The sequence below is a fragment of the Heliconius melpomene genome, chromosome 12, assembly GCF_056956725.1.
Source record: "Heliconius melpomene rosina isolate 202511_hmr_F chromosome 12, ASM5695672v1, whole genome shotgun sequence".
NCBI classification, from domain to species: Eukaryota; Metazoa; Arthropoda; class Insecta; order Lepidoptera; family Nymphalidae; genus Heliconius; species Heliconius melpomene.
The window spans coordinates 11234613-11252788 of record NC_140400.1 but is presented as its reverse complement, the minus strand read 5'-3'; the positions used below and the strand labels follow the sequence as shown (position 1 = coordinate 11252788).

Genomic DNA, 18176 nt, shown 5'->3' with positions numbered 1-18176 from the left:
TAAATCGCCCGCGGTACCGCCCGGACGTCTCAATGTGCGCTCGGCAACGCTACTCCAAAACTAAATTACGCACGCACACACTCTCGGCCTACGCCGCCTGCACCAGAAGAACGAAGAAGACGAAGAGGACCGGTCGTTTCGTGTGTTAGTGTCTATAGGATTCACCAGGGATCACACCCACGTGAGTAATTTTACACAGTTTTTAGTTTAAGCACCCCGGCCCCACCAGGCCGAGACATTAGGCACACACTCCTCGCCTCGGCGGGGGGCCAATTATAGTCAAAATGGTCCGTGTAGACTCTGATTTTTTATTAACGTTTTTAATTAATCTCACCGCATTCGTGGAAAACGAAAGACGTATCCAATCGCAGGAGGCCAATCCCGGCGAGGCTAACGCCGAGTCCGAGTCCGAATCTGAGGAGGTGGAGGTCCCGCTGGCCGAATCCTCAACATCGGAGGAGGAGGAACAGGACGGTTCCGAGACCGTCAAATCGAAGGCCGCCAAACGCAAGGCAAAACGATCCCCTACAAGTTCAGGCAAACGCGCCGCGCGCGCGCTTGTTACCCCCTCCCCGCGGTCCTCACCCCCGTGTAAAAGTAGGTCACGCGCGCAGGTAGTCGAGAAGGGTACGCAGGTAAATGGAAACGGCCTCGACGCCGTAATGACTGACACAACAGACAAGATTCAAAATAATAATATCAACGCGAACCCCGCTTGTAATTCCGACGCCGGCTGGGTACCGCTACCCCGATAGTAGTTCAGGAAAGGAAAGCCTGGGACAATTTATCAAAATGGATGTTGTCCAATAAAGTACAGTTCAATTCTGCCAGATCCACAGTTCATTCCTACGCTCTGGAGGACAAACGTCAATTATGTGTAGTCCTAAAGGGTATCCCTAGAGAGTTAGAGACAGAGACCATTTTCCGGGATTTAGAATCAAAAAATCTCCCCATTAAAGCGGTCCACTATATGTATAACCAATTCACTAAGAAAAGCTACGACATGGTCCTAGCTGTCCTAACTCGCAGCCCTGAGGGCAAAAAAATTTTTAATATAAAATCCGTCTGCCAACTCACTGGCATCACAATAGATAAGCCATGGTCTCGTGGCATTCCCGGGCAGTGTCACATTCAATTATATAGACTCATTAGATCCAGAAGAAATAGTAGCCTTCGCCGATGGCATTGTAGACACGGACGATGACCCTAAAGGTCGAATTCAAGTAGTTAAGCGACATACAAAGCTTATGGCCAAATAAATTCTCTTCAAATCGCGAAATTCCAATGGCGGTCAGCAATAGTTTTAGAATCAACCCGCCCGATCTAAGACTCGCGCGAGTCAAGGCGCGTTCTCTCAACATAGGTTATTTTAACGCTAACGGTCTCAATGCGCAAATGGGGCTAGTCCGCGATTTTGTTACAAACCGACAACTCGACTTATTTCTAGTTCATGAAACGGTCCTTAGAAATTGCAATAGAGATCCCAAGATAGCCAATTGCCGTACGATCTGTAACGACAGAGACAGCGCGAAAGGCGGCACCTTCTACAGAAAGACGCTTCACGTCATCCCGCTCGATCCGCAGCCGACGCTCACTAACATCGAAGTATCGGTCTGTCAGGTTCACATGACTGGACATCCACCTGTCATCATAGCTTCCGCCTATCTCTCTCCAACTAAGAGTTTACTCAAAAGAGACTTACAGACACTACTGGATATGGGGGACTCGGTTATTTTAGCCGGGGACCTTAACTGTAAAAACACCAAGTGGAATTGCACCGCCACCAATAGAAGAGGAATCGATCTCGCAAATATTTTTGACCTGACCACCTCTCACTTTGAGATACTCGCCCCCCTCACTCCCACTAGATTTGGGCCCCGGGGCCGACCTGACATTCTTGATATAGCCATCCTGCAGGGCGTCTCTCTCTGGTTGTGCTCTATCGAGGTTATCCCAGAGTTAGACTCAGACCACAGACCAGTAATAGTCAAATTAGGACCCGATTGTCCTCCAGTTCTTCCAAAAACCACCATCACCGGCTGGTCCAAGTTCGAGGAACGCCTAGGCAATCCCGACACGGAACCGACAGACGACATACCTGACAGTTTCGACTCGGTGGAAGTAGTCGAGGCGGAAATTAACCAACTTACTGACCGACTGGGTAGCACTCTCGACGAGTGTTCTAGGGAAATAACAACCAATCCGGAAGGTTACTTAAAGATCCCGCGAGATCTCAGAAAGCTCATTAGACGTAAAAACGTCGCCACTAGGGCGCACGACTCATTTCCGTCGCCGGCTAACCGTACTAAACTCTGGAGGCCCCAAAGACAGGTCGAGCCCGGTTCGAGGACCTCAGAGACGAAAGTTGGGATCATAAGCTATCAACCATTACGCCATCGCACGTAGCGTTCTGGCAAATAACTAAATCATTCAAAAACGACACCGTAGTCGAATTACCGCCGTTACTCCGTCCGGACGGAACACTAGCCTCAGATGATCTCGAAAAGGCCGAATGCCTAGGGGATAACCTAGAACCCCTTCCTTTAACCCTTTCCTCCATTCGGCCGATTAGAGCCGGAGTCCCCCAGGGCTCCATCCCCCCAATCCTCATTTCCCCGCTTCTGTACAATCTGTACACCCACGATATCCCTAAAACCCCAGGTACAAACCAAGCCCTTTTCGCGGACGATACCGCCGTCTTTACGTCCGGCCGCGTATCAGTCTGCATAGCTAATAGACTCCAAAAGTCCATGCACCGCATAGGTCGGTTATCTCAATGGCGCGTAGAGGTCAATCCCGATTAAAGTAACTGTATATAAGATGTCTTGCCACATGTCCGCCTTTTAGGCAAAATAATCCCCGAGGTCAAACAGGCCAAATTCCTAGGTGTCATTCTCGACAGTAAACTGTCTTTTAAAGCCCACATTACCTATGTTCGCCGCAAAGTGGCCTTTGTATTAAGTCGCTTGTATCCACTTACTTGCGCTAAAAGCAAACTCTCACTTAGAAATAAGATCCGCCTCTATAAAACATGCGTCAGACCCATCTTCTCCTACGCCTGTGTTGTGTTCGCACAGACAGACCTTAGGCGATTACAAGTAATTCAAAACTGCTTCTTGCGTAATACTACCGGTGCCCCGTGGTACACGCATAATACCGATCTCCATAGAGACGTCAAATTAGAGTCAGTAAAAGAGCACTGTCGCAAGCTCTGTAGTAGTTATTTCAATAAAGCCGAGCCGAATACGGCAAACGTGGGATCGCCGTAGACCCCGGGATATTTTAACCGATGATTCTGACCCCATCACTAAAGCGAACGACCCTAGATTTGTAGGTAGGGCTACACACAATCGCAAACACACACACACCGTCCCCGCCGGTGGAGACGAGGTCCCAGTATTACAATGGCGCAATCGCGCCTCGGTGCGAGAGGAGCCCTCAACTAATCATCCAATAGGGCATCAATAGCCCTCCCCAGTAGACTTTGGTCGAACCGAGCGAAGCAAAGTCCCCCACTACAAACGGTGTTCGCAAGTCACGGTCCGAGTCTCAAAGGAGACGCCCTTGCGCCACTGTGTTCTCTTTTGTTGGCACCTTCCACAGTAGCCAACCCAACGTCAGAGCCGTCTAGCTCGGCCTCCCCAAGGCCGGTAGCGTCAGCGTAGCTACAGCGGTAGAGGCCCATATGGCCAACAGCATGCTGCTCATTCGAAAAACGAAAACGAACGGAAAATATTTGAATGTTAACAGATGTTCAATATGGCACCCACAGCCACATCTTTAGCATTAGAGTATAGGCATGCTTTCTTTATAATATTATTTTTTTTTAAAGCGTCACATCGCATCCCACACACAGCAAGGTGGGCAGCGGGTCCGTTTCCCATTTTCAGCCGAATTTTGGAGGCATTACGTTTTGGGTGGCGGAATTCAACGCCGTTTTTTGGTTAAAACTAGGGTGAAGAAAATGGAAATATTACAATTTCATTTCTTCAGATTTCTGGGATTCGAACTCACAACCTGTCACGTTTACACTTTGTGCCCCTGTGCCGAAACCGGCTACAATATTACTTTTTTTTAAATTATTACACATTAAGTTAAACTCTTTAAACAGATTTATCGCGTAGGTATATTTTATATAATATATTGTTGGGAGCTCGATGTTACATACTAATAATAACCCACGCAATATAAACTTTATAATCATATTTCTGTTTCGTATAATGATAAGTATCATTGCAACATCACTGTCAACTTTATAATTTTGTGGTGAAAGAGTGGAGCCTTGCGGGACTCCGGCTCGAACGGATCTAGAGGACGATAGTGTCCCTTCTAATCTGTTATGGAACTTTCGATTCGACAAGTATTCCCGAATGATGTGAACGAGAGAGTCAGGCAGTGCCATACGACGGAGATTGAAGAGCAGGCCGTTGTGCTAGTCCTTGACAAAGGCTATGTACGGTTCACGTACAGATTTTTATATAGCTGACAACGCGACCTCGTTTATGACGCATTATATCGAAATATATTTAAATATATTTTTTTTCTACAATTAAAAACGCAGTTGACAGGCGGCTCTCGCGGATTGGTATCCAACTTAAACTTTATAACTAACTCAATAAACTTTAATCGCTAATCCTGTGGTTTATATCAACTCAACTCAACTACGAGCCATACATGCAATGTCTAAGAAGATAGCAGCCTTGTCGCTGCAAATCGATTTACAGAGCTGGACACAAGTCTGAGTGAGTGCTTGTTTCATATAGTTTCATGTTTAATTTAGTTTTATATTATGTTTGTTATAGATTCAGATATAAGTATATTTGTATTCGAAGATTAATTATAATTAATTAGAAATAATTAGTTATAAAGAGATAATTCATTAGAAATGATTGTTTGCCAGGATAGTCCAGAAGCAGTCTAATGGAATGTGTACTCACAGGACTTATCTAATGACGTTGTTTTGACCATTTGTATACTTTTCCCAAACTGTAGCATTCTAATTGCTAATGTATTAATGATGTTTGTAAAATAATTAAGCTAGATAGCCCTCAACCCCTTTGTAACATCAGTTCTAGTTTAGCTCTTCCTCGCTCAAGTGTTCTTTTATAGTAATAAATATTATAAACTTATCGTGACGCTGCGCAGTTGTTATTTTCATAATCCCTTCTGACCTCCGAACATTACATTTGGTGTCAGGAGTAGGATGATCAGGCACTGTTGAAATGTTATAGTTCCTGTTCTCCTGACAACATTTCGGTTATCGGTCAGAATCTTCGGTTCATTGACGTATTGAAGTATCACCACTTCCTCAGTTATGGACTACATACGTACTGAAAGGCCCCTTCACCTAGTGGTGAAGGGAACTTGAAAGCAATCAGAGGCATTCAATCCTCGATCACAGCAGTCTATGAAGATCACAGCAAGTCTCATCCGTCAACGAGGTTCGAGTTCGTGAAGCTGGGCGACTGTGGTCCTTTGTTGGCTTATACTTGCCATTACCGCTAGTAACAACAGGTCAGTTCTTCGGTAGCGTTCGCGCCATCGACACGAGCAGAACTCCGCAATAGTAATACGTAAATCGTTCCAAGTGAGTCAAATTGTTATATCGCGTAAAACTAGAGACTTAGAGAAAAAAAATGGGTATATATGTTATATGAAAATTTGAAAAAAACAATTTAGGAATGTTTATTTAAATAGAAATTGATAAATTAAAGTGAAATATACAATTCAGAAGACAAAGTCTCAGGTGGATTTATAAATTTTTATATTGATAATTCCAATAACCCGTTTGCACTCTTAAACCCAGTATATAAAATTGCATTTGTATCAGTGGTATTAACCAAAATCGAAGGAAATATTCGTTTTACTTTATTAAATCGATCGTTTGCGTCATGTCCATATAATTCATGTTGTACCTGATAAGTTTTCTATTGAAAGCGATATTGTAAAAGGTAGCAGCAGTTATCTGTCAAAGACTAATGCAATAATTAGTTACAAAGAGAATAAAATAAGAATATGTGGCGTAGAATTAGCTATTGAGCAGGAGAATAAAGAGTTTAAAAAAGAAGATTTTAAAGAAAATATATTAGAAAATAAAATCTTTCATAAAAAGAATAAAAATAATGTATTATGAGAATTATGACAGTTATGAAGTTGAGAAAAACTTTGAAGTTAATTAATGGAGAATATTGAAAAGAGTAATGAAAATAGAGACATTTAAATAGACAGAAAGAGACATATGAAAATAATATTTTTGTTGTAGACCAAGATGTGAAAAAAATATTTCGATACGAGTAGAGAATTCTAATATGAAAGAAGGTATAATACCAGAATCAATTATATTATCAGAAGGTGTTTACTTATGTCCGAGTGTAGTTAAAGTTCATGAGAACAAAGCGATAACAGTATATTTGAATACGACAGATAAGGAAGTAAAAGTAAATAAGTTAATTGTAAAGTTGCTCTAACTTAAGTAATGAGCTACAAGAAAGCAAATGAGATAATCAACGTAAACAAAATTAACAATGAAGAAATTTGTAAAGGAAATCAGTTAGATACACTTGAATAAGGAAGAAAAAGAGTCATTATTAGAATTGTGTAAAGAATTTAATCACATATTTCATTTAGAAGGTGATTCATTAACGTCAACAAATACGGTGATACATAAGATACCTATCAATAATAACATACCTATTAATACAAAGCCATATAGGTATCCAGAAGCCCTAAAGGAGGAAGTTAACGATCAAATTAGTAAATTGTTAAAAGATAAGATAATATAACCAGATGGTTACTAGATAGTAGTCCATGGAATTCACCAGTATGGGTAGTTCCTAAGAAAATGGACACCAGGCAAAAAGAACATAGATAGTATATTTGTATTCGAAGATAAATTATAATTCATTAGAAATGATTGTTTGCCAGGATAGAGTCTAATGGATTGTTTATACTGCAAGACTTATTTAATGACGTTGTTTTGAGCATTTGTTTTCTTTTCCCAAACTGTAGTATTCCAATTACTAATGTATTAATTATGTTTGTATAATGATTATTTCTATTAGTATTAGTTATTATTATTATTATAAATAGTCCTCAACCCTTTTGTTTCATAAGTTTTAGTTAATCTCTTCCTCGGTTAAGTGTACTTATAGTAATATAAATGTTATGAATTTATCGTGACTCTGCGCAGTTGTTATTTTCAAGGACCCTTCTAACTTACGAACATTACACAACACGGTGCGTAATGGCACTTCCTTCTAGTGAACAGAGTGTCTTAACACTAGGTTCTCTTGTTGCATCTGATTACCGTGCTATGATACGCGGGATACAGCATAAAGCTAAAAAAGACCAAAGGTGTAAAATCATAGAATCGCATTCTTTTAGTATATTTTAATTACAGTAAATATTTTTTTTGTTACAGATTCGAACATGATGTATATGCAGAAATTTGATTTCAACAGACCTTTCAATGTTACATTAATTGTTGAAGATTTAGAAATAGATCGGCATCCAGAACCAAACGGCACCCAGTTTAATAAATTATGTCAAAATGCGAATACGCAAGGTAATGCTGATAATAAATCACCGTCTATGACTTGTAGACACAACGCAAAAAGAGAATATATGAATAGAAATAATAATATACCTAATAAAAACAGAAGTCCCACTAACAATATTCATAATCAAAGAAAACGTTGTATTAATACACCTAATGAAACGCTATCTTTGTATAAGAGACAACTTATATATATACTAGATAGATTATCTGAAAATATAATAAAAGTTGCAAATGACTTTCACGATATCTATAAAGTATCTACAAACGATTCATACCTAAACGGAAGGGTTCCATACGAAATATCTCTAAAAAAACAACAATTTTACAAGTCACTAAATACCATGGCAACATCTATAATTTTAATGCAAGAAAAAAATTATGCATTTATGAAAAAATTTATAAGTCGCACGGTTGAGATTGCCCGCTTGAAATCTTTTTATCATATCACAGCGGATATAGTAAATTATTTTATCGTGGAACTAATAAATTGGACAAAAAGTCAACATTCAAGATCAGAGCTTATATCAAAAACTCGACATCCTTTGTCACAAGTAATTAAAAATATATATAAAACAAAACAAGAAAATAAACGACGAAAAAGTAAGCACAGCTGTGTGCGCATCTTTTCTTATGGATCTTCAGAAAACCAAATTACTTTAGATATAGACTCGCAAATATTGAACAGTATATTATTTGCCAAGAGCAATGAACGTGAACCAGCCATATAACAAATAGCAATAAAAATATGAGTACAGTAGTGTCTTATCCTCAGCTTTATTTGAATTATAAGAAAACTACTTTCGATATAGAGAATACAAGACTAATCAACAACGTTGATATTTATATAGTATAATAAAGAAAAAAACAATAAACAAAACAATTGTAAAAAAAAGAAAATGCGTAATAAACATTTTTTTGTATAATAAATTGTTTTTTGTATGTTTACCCGACTGCGTCAGAAAGACGGTAGGTATTTTTTTTCTTTTTTCTTTGAGTCGAAGAACTACACAAAAGCCCTAGATAAAAGACAAATAAATTGTGATAAAAAACTAATCAAATCAACCCAAATCCAAGTAAATAATCTATACTTATAATAAATCTGTAGAAAAGTCATTTCTGTACATTGAAAATATTAAAAAAAAATAGCTAGGGTGTGAAAGGACCATTAACAGAATCCATTTCCAGCATTTTCGGAATTTTTGTCTGTTTGTCTGTTTGTCTGTTTGTCTGTTTATGTGATCACGTATCACGTAAAAAGTACACAATAAATTTAAGCAACTTTTATATACAAAAATTACAAATAAATCAGAGTAGGTTTTAGTTTTTATTTCATTGTAATCGCTTCACTCTATCAAAAGATATTAGTATTTAATGTTTCCAAGAAGTTTATATTGGAGATCTATTGATAACAAATAGTAAGTACTAACGAATCTTGATAACGAATAAAACATATCTCAACAAGTTATTATTTGTTAAGCATTAATTACTTCGGGAGAAATATTATTAGTTTAAAACTTTAGCAAAATATAGTTTTTGATTACTTATACTGAGAAAACGGTATGTTTTAACAATGATCGAACGGTGACCGTTTAACTATTAGCACAATAGATGGCGCTCTAGCAAGATGCTCTTTATAAAAATAATTTGGAAACGTTTTGATTACATGACTGTTGATAAAAATATAAATAAAATTAAATAGTCTGTAAATGGTAGCAAAATATAGTTTTTGATTATTTATACTGAGAAAACGGTGTGTTTTAACTATGATCGATCGGTGACAGTTTAACTATTAGCACAATAGAGGGCGCTTTTCAAGATTCTCTGGAAGAAAAGAATTTGGAATCGTTTTAATTACATGACTGTTGATAAATACATAGTAAAAACTACTGAATAAAATATAAAGAAAATTAAATAGTGTGTAAAGGGTACACTATTAAAACATTATGTACTCAAAGTTGTCAAATTTATGTTTGAAAAAGGAGAAACATACGTAACGATATCTATAGACCACATAAACATACTGTAATGTGATAACGCGTAAAACATATTGTTGCGTTATTATTTGCTAAACATTTATTACGTCGGAATGAATATTATTAATTTTAATACATCAAAATCGTTCATGTTTAATATTATTTTATGTTAAGAGAAATTTAACATAAAAACGGTATGTTTTATCAGTTTAACATTAATAGATGACTCAAGAAATTTATATTTGAGTAGATAAAAACAGAATTTTAAACATATTGTTGCGTTATTAATTATTATTTGTTAAAAATTAATTACATCGAAAAAGAATAGTAATCATCTCAATACTTTAGTATACATAATATTTTCGATTAACATAATTGAATTTTAAGTATTTTAGTTAATCTACCCATATAATGTATCTGTACAGGAGCAATTTATGTTGAAAATATTAGAAAAAGAAATGCCAGGGTGTTAAAGAATGGTTAAATCTATGTAATCTAATTTTAAAATTATTATCTGTTTTTCTATTTACATAATCAATTATTGTGTAAAAAGTACAAAACTAATGTACCTACATAACTTTTACACATAAAAATAGTGCGTAATTTAGGGTAGTATTTACTTTTTTTAGTTTAGTTTGTTTAATTGCAATCACTTTACTCTACCAAAATATATATAGTATGTATGCATGTATGTATATATGTATTTGTATGTATGTTGTTTTTTTTTATGGAAAAAGGACAAGGCAAACGGGCGTTCGGGTCACCTGATGATGATCACCGCCGCCCACGACCCCGTGTAGCACAGGGGCTACAGGTGCGTTGCCGGCCTTTGAGGTGGAGATAGACGCGCGTTTTGAAGGTATCCATATTGTACCGACCTGGAAACACTGCCGCGGGTAGGCCATTCCACAGTTCGGTTGCGAGTGGAAGGAAATTTCTACAAAACCGCACAGTAGTGGAATGCACGTGGCATTCCAGGTGGTGTGGATGGTATTTAAGTTTGTGACGTACTGTGCGGTTGGAAAATTCGACGGCAGGTAACAGGTCGAACAGTTCCTCAGAACACTCACCATAATAAATGCGATAGAGAACGCACAGCGAGGAGACGTCTCCACGCAGAACCAAAGTGTCAAGCCTTTCACAGCTCATTGGGTCCTTAATGATTCGAATGGGTCTACGTTGTATGCGATCATATGGGTCAAGCTGATACTGGAGTGCACCAGCCCAGAGATGAAAACAGTACTCCATATGAGGCCGAACCTGGGCCCTATATAGGGCTCTGAAGTACCGTCTCGCTCTATTGATGACCCCCAGTTTCTTCGAGGCCAACTTGGCCTTGCTTTCCAGATGATCGCGATACTGGCACTCGAAACATTAAGGCCCAATATGCTCATCCTGAGCGCGGCTGTAAGGGGAGTGTTCTGAAAGACTGGCGATACGATAAATGGGTTTTTTTTTGTGGTTAACGCGCAAACCTGTGTCTTCAGGGGGTTAAATTGAACCAAGTTCTTTTCACCCCATGAGGAGACATTCTCGAGGGATGCCTCAACAGAAGACACAAGTTTATTTCGGCACTGTAAACAGCGTCCACCATGCTATCATCTGCATAGCAATGAATGCTAGAATCCTCCAGCATGTCATTTTTATCAGTGTATGTATGTTTATATGTTAATAACTTATTTATATTTGATAAAATCATATTTATTATAAGTTCTTTCAAATGGTTGCCTGTAGGAAGCGCTTTTAGTGGTAAGGCCCGCCATTGCATTGCATTTTTTTATTGTCTTCTTGTAAATATTGTTACTGTATTGTTTCTTAGTTTTTTAGTGCAATTAAGTATTATTATTATTATGATATACTAGCCCCGGTGTCCCGAATAGCAGAATAAGTATTAAAAAAATAAAGAATGACTGTTAGGCTAGTTATAAAATAAGAACAGAAATTAACATGATCACACACGTGATCATAAGTCCATGCATATGCGATCCTAAATTTACAATTATTAACTCATTACTACTAGTTGGAGACTACAGCGAAGAGTAACAACGCCCGACATTGGTCATATGTACTTATATATTAATAATTGTGAACACGGCAGAGCTCCAGGTGAGAATTCCAATGGAGTTTGGAATCTATAGTTGAGTTCCGAATCTCAACACGCAATGCCTCCAGCAAGAATAAAGAAAGAAGTGAAGCTGATAATATCATCTTTCTTTTAAAATATTTTTAAGTTTATTAGGTATCTATACTAATACTAGCGGACGCGCGCAGCTTCGCTTGCGTATTTAGGGGGAATTCTAATAACCCATGAAACATGTGTTCAACGAAATATTTTTAAGAGTCTAAATATCAAATTTTATAAAAATCGGTGGCGATTTAAGAATTTTCCATACAAACTTTCAACCCCTTATTTGCACCCTTAGGGGGAGAATTCTAGAAAACGATGAAACACGTGTTCAATTAAATACTTTTAAAAATCTAAATTTCAAATTTTATAAAAATCGGTGCCGATTTAATTTTTTTTCCATACAAACTTTGAACCCCTATTTCACACCTTTAGGGTTAAAATTTTTCAAAATCCCTTCTTAGTGGATGTCCAGGTTACGAAAGTAAACATCTGTCCAAATTCCACGTTTCTACCATCAGCGGTTACGGCTGTGCGTGCGTCTTACCTCAGTCAGTGAGGACAAGTCCTTTTATATATATAGATAGATAATAAAGCGGAGTTATTATAATAGAGTTTGCTTGTTTCTTTGTTTAATCTCTAAGATCTCTGGATCTACTGGTCCGATTTACTTTATTTAAGCTTTGTATGTAAGCTAGAATGCTTCAGGAGTGCTGCTGCTGTGTATGATATCACGGCGTTAGTCTTAATTAGCGTTAAATATCAAAATAATAATAATAATAAAGGACATTGATCGGCTTTGAGCACGTGCGCTGCAAAAATAATTGAATATATGTCAGCATATTGTATGACAGAAGTAATCTATTTTATTAATTATAAAAAAAATCCGCGATACATTTCTATTTCTTATGAATAAGTCACAATAAGGCATTTTGTAATAAAAAAAAATTGCAAGGTAATAGCATGCAGACGTTGGGGTCAAATACCAAAACAACAAGAAGAACAAAATTAACCATCACCAACTAACACGAAAGTTGGTATGTACACAACATTAGAAAAGAAATTTCCAGTTTCCTAAAAAATATAACTTTAAACAAATGGACTAAATAAATTATCTTACAAAAATTTTACTTTGTTTTATTTCATTTGAAAAGACATTTAAATAAAACCAAATAATATTTTTATACATTAGCATTTATTATAAAAAATTAAATTTCATACATTTTTCACATAATGTGCCTGCCACGCTTTCTTCTTTCTTTTTATAGCACCTTGCACTTCATCGTCCCACCATTCGTCGCCCTTTTTACTAAAGCCTTTACCACATACCCCTGCTTCCTTTATACAATCCCTCGTTTTGAAATTCTCGCGCACAGATTTAACTTTGACACCTAACCCAGGGCTTGCGCACAAAACAGAAAACCTTGCAAAATTTTGCGCAACATAGCTTGGCTCAGTTCCACCCGCCATGCACAGCATGTGGCGGATCCTAGTTTTATCTTTTTAAAATCAGAGCTACTGAAACAGTAATAGAAACAATAATTACCTGGTTACCATTGATGTTTTATGTAAATACATCGATACATTGAGTAAATCAAAAGATTTTTTAAGTATGAAATCGTCTCTAAGCATCGTACCTACTATAAACATCGAGTGAACTCGATACATAGATGTATATGGACTATTATCTCTACAGTTTTATAATTCAGTTTCGTATAATATACTATATTGTTAGCGTACTCGTGTAAAAGAGGGTAGATGAAAAAGACTATTAAAGCAGAGGTAATTGTGTAAAATCGGAGTATCTTATCTATAAGTAAATCTTATCTAAAGGATGCTTGTGTGAAATATTGTTATTAGTACTTATTAGGTGACACATATAATTCATAAAACCGAATAATTTAGAATAATAAACATATAGACGATATATATTTTTATCTTTATTTTTTTAAAAACGTTAATCGCTTCCGAATTCTAACAATATAGTATATAAATACACATATTATATGAACTACGTAATATATGTGTATTATCTATGGTTAAGTAGTGACAGTGACAGATGAGATGACAGTTTACTAAAAAATATCAAATATTTTTTGTTTTAGTGTTTACAGAAAATCAACACCTTAAAAGTTCAAGTTTTTACGTAATACTCAAATATTAACACAAAAAATAAATATATATAAACCGTTGACCAAATAAATATATTCATTATATTATAACTATAATGAGACTTATAAAACTTATAATTAAAAATGAAGGCTTTCGATAACATGTGCTAATATAACTAAGAAAAGATTAGTTGTGGATGCATGGAACCTAAAATAAGTTGATGTTATTATAATGAAATTTAGGTGACTATTATCAGATAACTTAAGATGTGGTATGCCGCATTACTGCGGTTTATCAGAAGGCGTCTAGTATTAGGCATTATTTTTGCGTCTTCTTTGACGTATTGTATTGTTAGTTTTCTTAAAGAAGTAAGTAATTTATTGATTAATACATTTTTAAATTTATGATACATATATCATAAATTTAAAAAAATCATTACAAAAAATGCTTGATTTAAGGGTAACAACAGAAATATGGTTTATCAAGACGTGTTTATTGAAAGAAAACAATTTGTATGGAGGATGTTACAAGAACATAATGAAACTAATGATGCTATATGTCGAAATTCCGTCCAAGGTAAATCATTACTGGTGGACGATAGAGGTAATAAGATTACTGTTTGTATTTATTTACTATTTGTTCATTTAAAGTTTTATATGTAAATAAATATTTTTTCTTATTTTTCTAGGTTATGTATGTCAAAGGTCAGATGTAGCCAAAAATGGCTGTTGCATTATAGACCCTGAGTATACCAAAAGATACAGTTGCCACTCATGCAATAGTAATAATTGCTGCATTATATATGAATACTGTGTATCTTGTTGTTTAGATCCCGCCAAGGTAATGCTCAATTTTATTAAATTAAGAAATATTTTTTTATTGACTTGTGTTAGAATAATAGTTGTCGAGTTTCCATACCAGCTACTATACCAATGATAACATAATTTTTTTATATATATATATACTATCTTTGTTGAGCTGCTCCATGACACAGTAGCACAGCATCTAACCATAATTACTATGGTTGTTGGTTTAATGCACACTATAGGGAATGTATGATTTTAAGTATTTTACTATGTTAAGAAGACAAAGAATGGCTTTGAGTTCTGCCCTTACCCCTGTTTATTATATAAATGGAGTAGTACTTCAGGAACACTAGTGTTTTAATAGTAGGTTCCCTCTGCCTAGATTATAGGCAATTAAAAAAAAGAAAATTACTGAATTCTAAGGTAATATCTTATTTTCATTTAAATATTTTATGTTTTTCAGAGAAGCCTACTAGAGTTAGTGCTTTCTAAGCTATCGGCTGAAGAGAAAGTGTTATTTCACTCCATAAGTGATGATTATGAATTATGTCTCACAAAGTGTCGTACCAGTTCTCACAGTGTACTCCATGAAAATTCCTATAAAGATTCAGAACACAAGCATTGCTTTGGCAATGGGGTGGATGCACGGCCTCCTGATTAACAGTAGTTATTACAAAACATAAAAAAACAATTGAATCATATAAAACCAAATTAATCAATATAGTTTTATCAAGTAACCAGTAATATCCGATATTTTTTCTGTTTTAACATAATTAAAAGTGGTTAGTTCATTTTCTAACAGTATACATGTGTTATATTATCTTGGTTACAGTCCAATAACATTTACTCAAAAGTTACAAAAACTTTTATTAAAACATGTTTTAGTTAATTTTTCAAATATTGAATGGAAGGGAAATTACTTTATTCAATATATAATTAAACTCTGACATTAAATAAAATCGTTATTCACAAAATAATAAATTATTGAAATAAAATTGGATGACTTTCCTAATAGTGATAAATGTTTATTAAAAAACTTAATTGTACTTAATACAAGAATTAATAGGAAATAAATATCTTTGAAATGTTTGCATTTGTGAAAAATGTAAATTAATATGGTTAAATAAAAAAATATAGTATATACTATAAATATCTAACCTAACACATAATTATGTATACACATTAGTCTTCTTTTATTAAATAATATATATCTAAATAAAAAGTCATAGATTTTCTGGATAATCGTGAATTTGTATTAGGAATATAGAATGGGTTCTCAACAATGTTTTATATACAAAAAAATATGTTATATATATGATAATGTATTTATATTACATTTAATATTATATTGTCAAAGTTAGGAAATTTGTCACAAAATTATAACTGTTAATAAATGTATACTGATGGTATAATTTCTCAAACTAAAAACGAATGACTCAAACTAATATAATTTTGTAAGTAAATTACATTTTAAACAAAGAACATTATATTTTATCTACCATTTTTGGCAATTTTAAAGACATTATTTCGTTTGTCTTTAACATATTTTAATTTGTATTTTTGCTTTCTTTCTATTGTGAACAGTAACTCTTCTGTTAGAAATATATAGATATATATATAACCATTTATTAAAATGTATTAATCAGTCCAGTATTCGGTTTTAATGTATGTAACATACACAATTCTTTATTGTTGGCGCCCTAGTCTTACCAGATTGTGGCAATAGAAATAATTTATTCACCATAACCGTAGCCACACGATGACCTCAAATATGAAATCCATATTATGTTTTATATAATGCTAACAAATTACTCTAAACTAATAATTTATGTATTTCATATGAAAAAATAATATTAAAAGACATTATTATAACTAATAAAAATTTATCACAATACCTATTTATACGAAATTCTTATTTAGTTATATTTAGATACGTATGAATTACAATTATGAACAAAATTATGATTAATAATTTTAATAAATAATTATAAATTTAATATGTCAAAATAGGTATGAAAAATGGCCTTATAACGTAAATATTGAATTTATGCCTAGTAAATAATTGTTTTTTTATAATAACTGTTACTGTAATTTTATTGTTAGTATGTAAATGCACTGAATGTTGAAACTAATACAATTTGCTTTTAAGCACATCTTTTTGTATTCATTGTTATATTTAATATGTAGTACATTCATACATTAGTCAATCTGTAATAACATACTTGCGGTAGAAGTTATATGTTACGTTCGATTTGGAAATAGAACCCATTTTTTAAATTATATTTACTTAAATTTATATTTTTATTTCTTCGCTCCAGTGACGAGGCAAAGCGCGGCGTGAGTTCCGCCGCTTAATACGCAATTTCTCCAGAATTAAACGGAAAGTGCTTTTTCCCTCTGCTACCCTGCTGTCTGCGGGATACAGCGTGAAGCTGATTTTTGGGATAATGTAACACCACTGTTAAGTCATTCCCAGAAATCTTTTGTTTTAGTAGACTTTATTTTTTTATTTTAGTTTATATTTTATATATACAGTGCATTAAAAAGATGTGTTTTTCACTGTTTGTAATTTCTTAGCTAGTTAAAAGGCCTACACAAAGACTTATAGCTTGTATCTATTTATTTTTCATATAATTATGATAAATGCGATAAACTACATAGGATCTAAAATATTTGTGCTAGGTAATAAAAATGATAAATTTTATGATCAATGAGATTATAGAATATATATTTGTGTACATATTGTACGTAAGTAAATATAACTAATGATATTTGTTTTGTTTTTATCAAATTAAATATATTTTTGTACTGACGGAATTACTATTGTCTTATTAAAAACTACCTGTTGGCGTTTTCACCCGCTTAAAGTTCACAATTATTTATCTGATTTAATAAAATTATCTATACTTTACGAGTTAGCAATAACTCGCTTAACTTAAGCAAAGAATATTATGTTAAAATTATATTTTATTTAAGTTAAACTTACCAGGGCAACATATTCGCATAAGCGACAAAGCCCTTAAATTACTTAGATTAAAAATAAAAAATCATTATAACGTTATTATTCCGTTAAGTATCGCTACCAAATTGTAACGATACTTAGATATCTTTATGGAATTACCGGTAATTAACGTAAATTTAAATGTTAATTGGTAACGTAAACAAGTCCTGTATTAAAGTAGACTGGTTTATGTCTTCTAATTTATATTCAAATTTAATTTATCATTTCTATAAATAATTATTTCGTTTACCTAACTATATTTTGCTATTAATTTCTTGATGTTTGAAGGCTTGTCTCAGGATTGTCTTAAGGCGTAGTTGAAATGTTTATGACCTTCACAATACACCCCAGGTGGCACACAGAATAAATAAGTTAAAATTTCCATCTCCGTCTCTTAGGGTGCGTTAAAGAGAAAAAAAATTAAACCAGCTTCACGCTATATCCCGCACACGGCAGGGTAGAGGAACCTAGTGTTAACACACTCCGTCCCCACTTTCTGCCGAGTTCTGGACGCATTGCGTGTTGCGTAGCAGAACTCAGAGCCGCGCGTTGCCTCGACACCAGAGCGAAAAAATGGAAATATAAACGTAAATAAATATTT

General features: G+C 34.6%; 1 protein-coding gene and 1 long non-coding RNA gene across 2 annotated transcripts; one reads left to right on the top strand and one right to left on the bottom strand.

Annotated features, from left to right (window-relative positions):
* Window positions 1-12834: 12834 nt before the first annotated feature.
* LOC146533877 (uncharacterized) lies at window positions 12835-13442 on the bottom strand. The gene is made up of 2 exons (XR_014878521.1): window positions 13294-13442; window positions 12835-13174 (listed from the first exon to the last, which is right to left on the bottom strand). It is a non-coding gene; the product is annotated as an uncharacterized LOC146533877 (long non-coding RNA).
* Window positions 13443-13605: 163 nt separating this feature from the next.
* On the top strand, window positions 13606-17391 carry LOC146533876 (SREBP regulating gene protein). Its single transcript, XM_085193847.1, has 4 exons — window positions 13606-14136; window positions 14227-14371; window positions 14457-14608; window positions 15038-17391. The coding sequence occupies exons 1-4, from the start codon at window positions 14035-14037 to the stop codon at window positions 15233-15235; spliced, it is 597 nt and encodes a 198-aa protein (XP_085049973.1). The 5' UTR covers window positions 13606-14034; the 3' UTR covers window positions 15236-17391.
* The last annotated feature ends 785 nt before the right edge of the window (window positions 17392-18176 follow it).